Source organism: Sminthopsis crassicaudata, chromosome 3 (assembly GCF_048593235.1).
Source record: "Sminthopsis crassicaudata isolate SCR6 chromosome 3, ASM4859323v1, whole genome shotgun sequence".
NCBI classification, from domain to species: domain Eukaryota; kingdom Metazoa; phylum Chordata; class Mammalia; order Dasyuromorphia; family Dasyuridae; genus Sminthopsis; species Sminthopsis crassicaudata.
In genome coordinates this window covers 133,953,920-133,962,705 of record NC_133619.1, presented here as the reverse complement: position 1 = coordinate 133,962,705, position 8,786 = coordinate 133,953,920, and the positions used below count along the sequence as shown (strand labels likewise).

The window sequence follows — 8,786 nt, the reverse complement described above, 5'->3', positions numbered from 1 at the left end:
ATCACCAGTTTAGCCTATGTTTTGACCATTTATTATTATATTACATGAATAATTCCTTTTATTTATTTTTCCTCTAAATCAAAATCATAATCAGTCATTTCTGAATACTATGGCATACTGATAAGATGATTAGCAATATATATATACATATACTAAATGACTAAGAGAATATAAAGGAAGTTAAGCCAGGAATTCCACAAAATGGCATCATAAATTACTGGTTGTGCTAAATTGCATATAACATAAGGGATTCAAACATTTTGTTAATTTTTCATTCATGTTACAAATTGAAAATGTTATATGTTATTTAACATGAAAGTAGTGTGCATTTAAAAAAATTATCCCTAAAGAAAATGGCATGTGATGTATTAAAGCACTAGTTTAAAATCATGTTTTAATGTTTGAATTATATTTCTATACATATACTATTTCATTTTAAGTACCAGATATAATTTGCTCATTTTGGATATGCAAAAGTTCTTGTTCTCTGTGCCAAGTTAAAAAGCAATAACTTGTTGTTGTTGTTGTTGTTGTTGTTGTTGTTGTTGTTGTTGTTTTAAATAGGCCTTTTGGGAAATAAGAGATGCTGACAGTGATGGGTTTTATTAGTGAAGCTTGACTAACTTTATAACAGTTAAAGAAAGTAATAAGCTGATTTTTTAAAAAAGAAAATACATTTTAGAGCAAGTTTTAGTAAGAGATTTTAAAAATATGGAGCACAAAACTGGACTTCACTTAACTGTCAGGTCCATACATTATTGCTAAGCTTATATTTTCCTATTATCATTTTTAAAATACATTGCTTTGAGTTAAACAAAATAGTACAAAGTTTCAGCTCATAATAATGTGTTGTAATATTAAAGATAGAAATCCTAGATATTGACTACAGATTATGCATTTAGATATATATTTAGATTGATAGGATTTTTAGTAAATCACTTTATATATCCTTTCTAAGATACCTGAAATGGATTCTAATTTCTATTATTATTATTATACTTTAGCTGTAGGGAAAGGAATAATGAAATATAGAACATATATTCTATCATATATCTTAAAAGTTAAAAAAACAAAAAACAAAAAACAAATAGGCAGTTGAAAAACTGGATATTTAAGGGAAATAATAAGATTTTCCATCCCCTCTAGTTCCACCCCCACCTTTGTCAACTGATAAGCTATCTGGATTTTAACTACATTCCTGAAAAAGTGGAGAGGGTTGAACTAGTTGGCCTTTAGCATCTCTTTTAGCTCTTGTGATCAAAAGATCTTATAAATAGAATTGCTCAATTATATGTAATTCCCAAAAGGATGTTTTTAGAAATATGTCATAATTCAAAGACCTGAAATAATGCTAAGTACCTTGCTCCACAAATATTAAGCTATTTTTGGAAAGCAACCAAATTAAAATATAACTGTTTTTATTATGGATAAAGATTATTAGTTTTTGGTTTTCAGCCTTAGATAATATACATCAACAATTAGTTACATTTCTTTAAAAAGTCAAATTGTCAACAAATGTACAACCTGATTTTTGCCAAGAACCTGTGATAATCTGCTTTGCGGTTCATAAAGATAGTCTGCCAGTTCTCAGCTGTGTTTGTTATTCAATCTAAAAGACAATTTTGTGAGATGAAAGCTTAAATCTAATTCCTGAAATCAAACCAAAGAAAAACTAAAAGTCACATTATAGAAAAAATATTTTTACTGTTATTCCAGAACATACATACATACATACATACACACACACACACACACACACACACACACACACACACACACCACATTTATAGAACTGTGACAGATTAGAGAATTTAAGATATAATAAAATATATTTGATGCCTGCTTCATTAGCAAAATCATTCTTTAAAGTGTTTTATTAAGTGGTATGCAATTCTTTCCATATAAATTCACTCACCCTATACTTAGTATGCAAGTAGTGCAAAAGAGGGTGGGAGAGGAGAGAAAGAGGTGAGACCATTTTCAGAAAGAGGAGGAGTTGAGCAGTCCCAAGGTGGAGCTGTCTCTTGTATTAAATGACACTGGCAGATTAAAGCTCTCTGATGGGGAAGGGCTTAAAGGCTGAGTCAAAAGCCAAGAAGTCTCTTTATTTACGCCTACCTCCCAGCCCTTGGCAGTCTGACTAATAACAAACTGAGCTAACAAGAAAGACTAGAAAGAGAGGAAAGAGAACCTAGCTGCAGCTTACATCTAAAGCCTAAGAAAGCAAGAGTGATCAATTCAAGCTCTGTTTAACATCTTGTTTATTTACTGCTTTCGGAAGCTTGCAAATGGTTAACTATATGCAAAAAAAAGTCAGCATAGCTGTGAAGTATGCTGTGAATTTTAATTGAGGAAAAAGGGCAACTGCTTCAGGATGGTCTAGCATTCACTCTGCCTGAAAGATTTCCAGTAAAATGTTCTACATTTTCTCTCTTGACCTGGAGTTTTAACTTTGCAATGCTGCAGCTATGTCTGGACTTGCATAAAAGTGACATGTAAGAAGAAATCACTTAGTGGTGGGTTTGTTTATCTGTTTGATGTGTTTTGCATTTTTAACAAAGAGCCTGAATTATTTCAAACTGCATTCCCAACTGTGCATTTTATAACTGACTGTCTGGAGGAGTGTCTGCTGTACAGGTAAGGTGAATGTTTCAAATGGCTTCCAAGTAGTTTTGTATCATTCTCTTAATTTTCTTAATTAATTGACTTGCTACATGTGTGTTATTTATGTGTAACTTTGTTTTAAGTGATGTTGAATTTCCTAGTCTCAGTCACTGGCATTCCTAATATAGTACCAGATGCCTGTATTCTAAGAGGAGACATTTAGTAAAACAGCTGGTTGTGCAGAATAGTTGGGATAGTTGTAGATTATATGGTACAGTTGGATATTGTGAGCTAAATGCAGGCTTTTTACTTGTAAATGTTTCTAAGTATTCTTGATTTCAGTATGAGCAAGAATTAACAAATTTATTTGCTATTTAATCTCCTGCTTAAAGACATTTTTGTGTGTCTCTGTGGGTGATATAAACAGAAAGGCATTTAAGATGAGATTCAGTATTATATATATATATATATATATATATATATATATATATATATATATATATATATATATTAATCAGCAACAACTTATTTGCTGTATTGTTCCTCACATTTGACTATTTCTGAAAACATGAAAAAAACAAAACACATGGATTTCATAGATCTCTCTGACTCTCTCCTTTTTTTTTTTTTTTTTTTTAAACTTAGACTTTGCAGAACATAATTTCCCTAAGATGTAAAGGAAAATGTGGAATGAACATCTGGAAATTATCTCCTGTTTTCCTAAAGTCCTTAACCTCACAGAATGGTTCATTATATTTCCTCTTATAGCACATAAAGGGGTGGGGGAGTTCATTGTTTGTTATTTTAAGTGAATCACAACTTGTGGACTGAACTACATGTTGCTTGCTTCAAAAACTGAAACTATATTGGATATATTTCTCATGTTCCTGAATGTCTCAGAAACATTTCACAGTTCAAAGCTTCTCTAACAATTTGTTGGGGAAGAGGAAAAAAAAATGTTTTTCTCTCCTTTCTGAACTATAGAATTAGAAATAGCTAGTATTTAAAAAATAGATATTTTGTACTACCATCAAATTTCTACCATTCAATTTTTGGATCCTAAGCTGTGTTTCTAGGGTGGAAGGTATTTTGTGTGGTTTTCATTATAATGCCCTATTTCTCATATGAATGTGTCATTGTTAAAATAGAAAAGGAAAAACGACACCATAAATTAGTGACTATAATACCATCCACTTTCTGTGTGTGGGTGGGTGTGATATTTTCCATCTTAGTTTATAGATAATGTTATAAATAACATTTCAGCAAAGAGAATTATTAGTCAAATTAATGCTTAGTATTGCCTGATTGCAATTTACATTGATTTAAGACCTCTTCAATCTATAGATTAAAAAAAAAAAAGTTTCTGTTAAAATACTTGGATCTCCTTTAATGAAATAGCATGTGGTGGTGTTATTCTAAGTTAATTTTCATTGTCAGTTTACCAAATCACTCATATCATATTCTCAAATGCTCCTGTTAGAGTACAGTTAGTTTCAGAGGTCATTGTAAAAAAGTCTTTAAGCTCTTAATAAGGAAACACATCAGCTGGTTAATTATGTGATGACATTCAGCACCCTCTAGCCCATTTCAAAACTATGCTTGGGGAGGTCAACTGGCATTTGCTAGTAGGTTATTTGAGAAGCAGCTTATGTTTATCTGCCTTTAGTATAGTAACCTACAGCACAGGTTGTATTTTAGTTCACTGTTTCTTCTTGAAGGCTTTGTGATAGATTGTAAATATTCCTATGATTTCATTATAAGCATCAAAAAAACTTTTCTCTGTGTGAAATTTGATCCTCTTAATTTACTGTGCCTTATGTAAAACCTAGTGTGAGCTCTACCACATGGTCCCTGGTAATGTTATGCTATCTCATAATGCTTTGCACCATGAAAACCTAAAAGTAAAGTTGTTTATCAGTAATATGTTTATGATTTTGGCTAGTCAGTGGTAACATTTCTCTAAGTTATGGCTTTACTAATTGCCAATAATTTTACTTAGTGACTTGAAAATGTTTTTCCCTCAATTCTCTGTAGATTTTAGCAGAAATTTGGGGTACTCTTGACGCTGTGTTTAGCCAATGTATCAATCTACTGAAAAAGTAATTCTAATGATTAAATCAAAAGTTCAGAATTAGGAAGTAAAGAGCTCTCCTTTCAAGCATTACTTTCCTGCATTTTTTTTTTTTTTTGCATTTCTTTCTGTACTAGCTAAGACCTATGTATTTTTTTTTTAATCTATAACTCATCATGTTTGGGATAGAAAAATATCAGTATAGCCCCAAAACATTTATAACTCAAACATATCAAATACATGAATCTTTTTTTTTATTCTGTTATATTTTTAGTATGTTTCAGATCTGTATTTTATTGATGTTAACTTTAAGAAAAGGATGAGTTTTATATAAAAATAATATCAGTTTCTTTGAAAGTAATTCTTTATATCAATTTTATAACTTGGGGTGGTAGAATTAATAGAAAGTCCTAACAAGAAACATATTATTTAGTAAATTCATAAGCTTCTCACAGAAAGAATATTTTAGTGTTCAACTAAGCAAATGAGAGTTTGAAAATGTGTAAGAGAAAATGCCCTTCACTGCCCTTTTTTCAATTTTTATTTTGCAGAATAAGAATTCACTGAACAACAACATGAAGCTCTGGATTCATCTGCTATATTCAGCTTTGATTGCCTCAGCTTCTATACAGCCTCCACCTGCATTGTTACCAGTTAGAGGATCTTGTGATTCTCTATGCTCATGTGAGGAAAAGGATGGTTTACTGCTTATAAACTGTGAGGAAAGAGGTATCAAGACATTATCCCAAATAAATGTTCCACCATCAAGACCCTTCCATTTATTTTTATTAAAAAATGGATTGACTACACTACACACCAATGACTTTTCTGGACTTACCAGTGCCATCTTAATACATCTTGGATTTAATAATATTGTGGATATTGAACCTGGTGCATTTAATGGCCTTGGCCTTCTGAAGCAACTACATATTAATCATAATTCTTTAGAAATTCTGAAAGAGGACACTTTCCATGGCCTAGAGAACTTGGAATTCCTTCAAGCAGATAACAATTTCATCACGGTGATTGAACCAAGTGCCTTTAGCAAGCTCCATAGATTAAAAGTCTTAATTTTAAATGATAATGCCATTGAGTTTCTTCCTCCAAATATATTTCGGTTTGTCCCATTGACTCATCTCGACTTACGTGGTAATCAACTGCAAACTTTGCCATATGTTGGATTTTTGGAACACATTGGCAGGATATTGGACCTTCAGTTGGAAGACAATAAATGGGTCTGCAATTGTGACTTATTGCAGTTAAAGACGTGGTTGGAAAATATGCCTCCTCAGTCTATCATTGGTGATGTTGTTTGCAATAGTCCTTCATTTGTCAAAGGAAGTGTTCTAAGTAGACTGAAAAAGGAATCTATCTGTCCTACTCCCCCAGTACATGAAGAATATGAAGATCCTTCAGGGTCATTGCACTTAGTGGTGACCTCTTCTATAAATGATGGTCATATATCAACCAAGACAACATCTATTACAAAAAGTCCTACCAAAGTACCAGGTTTAGTATCTTATGCTACAAAGCCATCCACTCCACTCCCAGGACCTTATTGTCCAGTTCCTTGTAATTGCAAAGTCCTTTCTCCATCAGGACTTCTAATTCATTGCCAGGAACGAAATATTGAAAGTTTATCTGACTTAAAGCCTCCTCCACAAAATCCTAAAAAACTTATTTTAGCAGGCAATATTATTCAAGCCCTAATGAAATCTGACCTGGTGGAATATTCTACTTTAGAACTGCTTCACTTGGGGAACAACCGGATTGAGATTCTTGAGGAAGGGTCATTCATGAACCTTAGCAGATTACAAAAGCTCTATCTAAATGGTAATCATTTGACTAAATTAAAACGTGGCATATTTCTAGGACTCCACAATCTTGAATATCTGTACCTTGAATACAATGCTATAAAGGAAATATTACCTGGAACTTTTAATACAATGCCAAAACTTAAGGTCCTCTATTTGAATAACAATCTACTACAAGCTTTACCACCTCACATTTTTTCAGGAGTTCCCTTGACCAGGATAAACCTCAAAACAAACCAGTTTACACATCTGCCTGCTAGTAATGTCCTAGATGAACTGGATTTGTTGATCCAGATTGAGCTTGAGGATAATCCCTGGGACTGCTCTTGTGATTTAGTAGGTTTACAGCAATGGATACAAAAACTAAGCAAAGATGTAGTGACTGATGACATTCTCTGTACATCCCCAGGGCATTTAGATAAAAAAGATTTAAAGTCATTGAATAGTGAACTTTTATGTCCAGGCCTAATTAATAATCCATCCCAACCAACCCACTCTAGTTTTATAATTGTTACCACTCCTACAACTACAACCAATACTGCTGATACCATTTTAAGATCACTCACAGATGCAGTTCCACTTTCTGTTTTAATTTTGGGTCTGCTCATTGTGTTTATAACCATTGTGTTCTGTGCTGCAGGAATAGTAGTTCTTGTCCTCCATCGTAGGAGAAGGTGTAAAAAGAAACAAGCTGATGAGCAAATGAGGGACAGCAGTCCTGTGCACCTTCAGTATAGCATGTATGGTCATAAGATGACACATCATACTACTGAGCGGCCCAGTGCATCAATGTATGAGCAGCATATGGTGAGCCCAATGGTTCATGTCTACCGAAGTCCATCTTTCAGCCCCAAACATCTAGAACAAGAGGAGGAGAAAAATGACAAAGATGGAAATGACTCAAAACATCTCCAGAGGAGTCTTCTAGAAAGGGAAAATAATTCACCTCTCACGGGTTCAAATGTGAAATATAAAGCTACAGATCAGTCAGCAGAATTTCTATCCTTCCAGGATGCCAGTTCCTTATATAGAAACATCCTGGAAAAAGAACGGGAACTTCAGCAACTGGGGATCACAGAGTACCTGAGGAAAAATATTGCCCAGCTCCAGCCTGAGATAGAGGTGCATTATCCTGGAACACATGAGGAGCTAAAATTAATGGAGACATTAATGTACTCCAGACCGAGAAAGGTGTTAGTGGAAAAGACAAAAAATGAGTATTTTGAGCTCAAAGCTAACTTACATGCTGAACCTGACTATTTAGAAGTCCTGGAACAGCAAACATAAGACTACACTTTGGGGGTTTGGGAAGGAATGCTATGATTCTGTTTAAAGTCAGAACATTGTAAATAAAAGTGCCTTAAAAATAGTGTATTATAAATCAGAACTTAAGCACAGCAGTAGTCCTGGGATGGAAGGGTATGGGCAGAAAAAGAAAATGAAACTCAGGGATCACTGGGAGAAGCCATCGTATTAGTTTTGGACCCCAAATCAAAGCAAAACTTGTATGTAATTAATCATGCAAAGGAAATGATCATAGCTCTCTAGGGTTTTTTTTGTCTTTTTTTTTGTTTGTTTGTTTGTTTTTTAAGTTTTATGGGCAATTCTCCTACATACTTAATTTGGGAATTAAACATTTTATGTTGAAATCCTGTTCCCAATGATTCAATAAGAATTGGAATATATCACTTTAAGATATGTTTGTACATAAAGTTTTAAACTTAAAAAGCATATTGATTAAATGCTTAGTATATGCACTATAGGGGGCAAACATTGTCTATAATTGCACTTTTCTCATAATAAATGCAAAACTGGAATTTGATTAATCTAAATAGAATATAAAAGGATATAGTTAGGTATGTATAACTCCAGTGGCATAAAAAAAGCTGAAACCTGTGAGATTTATCTATCCAGTGCTGCTGTGAAGGGTCTCAATCATAAAAGATGACCAAAAAAAGAAAAAAAAAAATAGAAACAGAAGTACTAAAAGTTCAGGGGAAAGGAACACATTTTTAAATTTTTCTTCATAGGGGTTATATCCAAGTTTGGACAATCTCATTTTCAATGCTGCTGTAATCTGTTGTGTGATCACATGTTCAATTTCAATCCTTAATCTTGGACAATTTTGAAGCTACTCAGAATCCACTGTAAATATATTTTAGTGTAAGTAAGTTTGGTTTCTTTCACAGCAGTGGCTTCTTTGGTGGATTTGATTGTTCATGAGAAAATTAATTTCATTGTAGACATCAATTTAAAGGTGTAAAACAAAAATAGGGTGTATGTAGAGATATTATTCT

At 33.0% G+C, this 8,786-nt stretch overlaps 1 protein-coding gene across 1 annotated transcript; it reads left to right on the top strand.

Annotated features, from left to right (window-relative positions):
- Positions 1 to 2,050: 2,050 nt before the first annotated feature.
- SLITRK6 (SLIT and NTRK like family member 6) lies at positions 2,051 to 8,138 on the top strand. The gene is made up of 2 exons (XM_074299342.1): positions 2,051 to 2,637; positions 5,227 to 8,138. Exon 2 carries the CDS (start codon positions 5,251 to 5,253, stop codon positions 7,774 to 7,776), a length of 2,526 nt encoding a protein of 841 aa, XP_074155443.1. The 5' UTR covers positions 2,051 to 2,637; positions 5,227 to 5,250; the 3' UTR covers positions 7,777 to 8,138.
- Positions 8,139 to 8,786: the final 648 nt, after the last annotated feature.

Excerpts from the sequence above, each read along its gene's own strand:
- SLITRK6 (XM_074299342.1), top strand. The coding sequence starts at position 5,251 with ATGAAGCTCTGGATTCATCTGCTATATTCAGCTTTGATTGCCTCAGCT.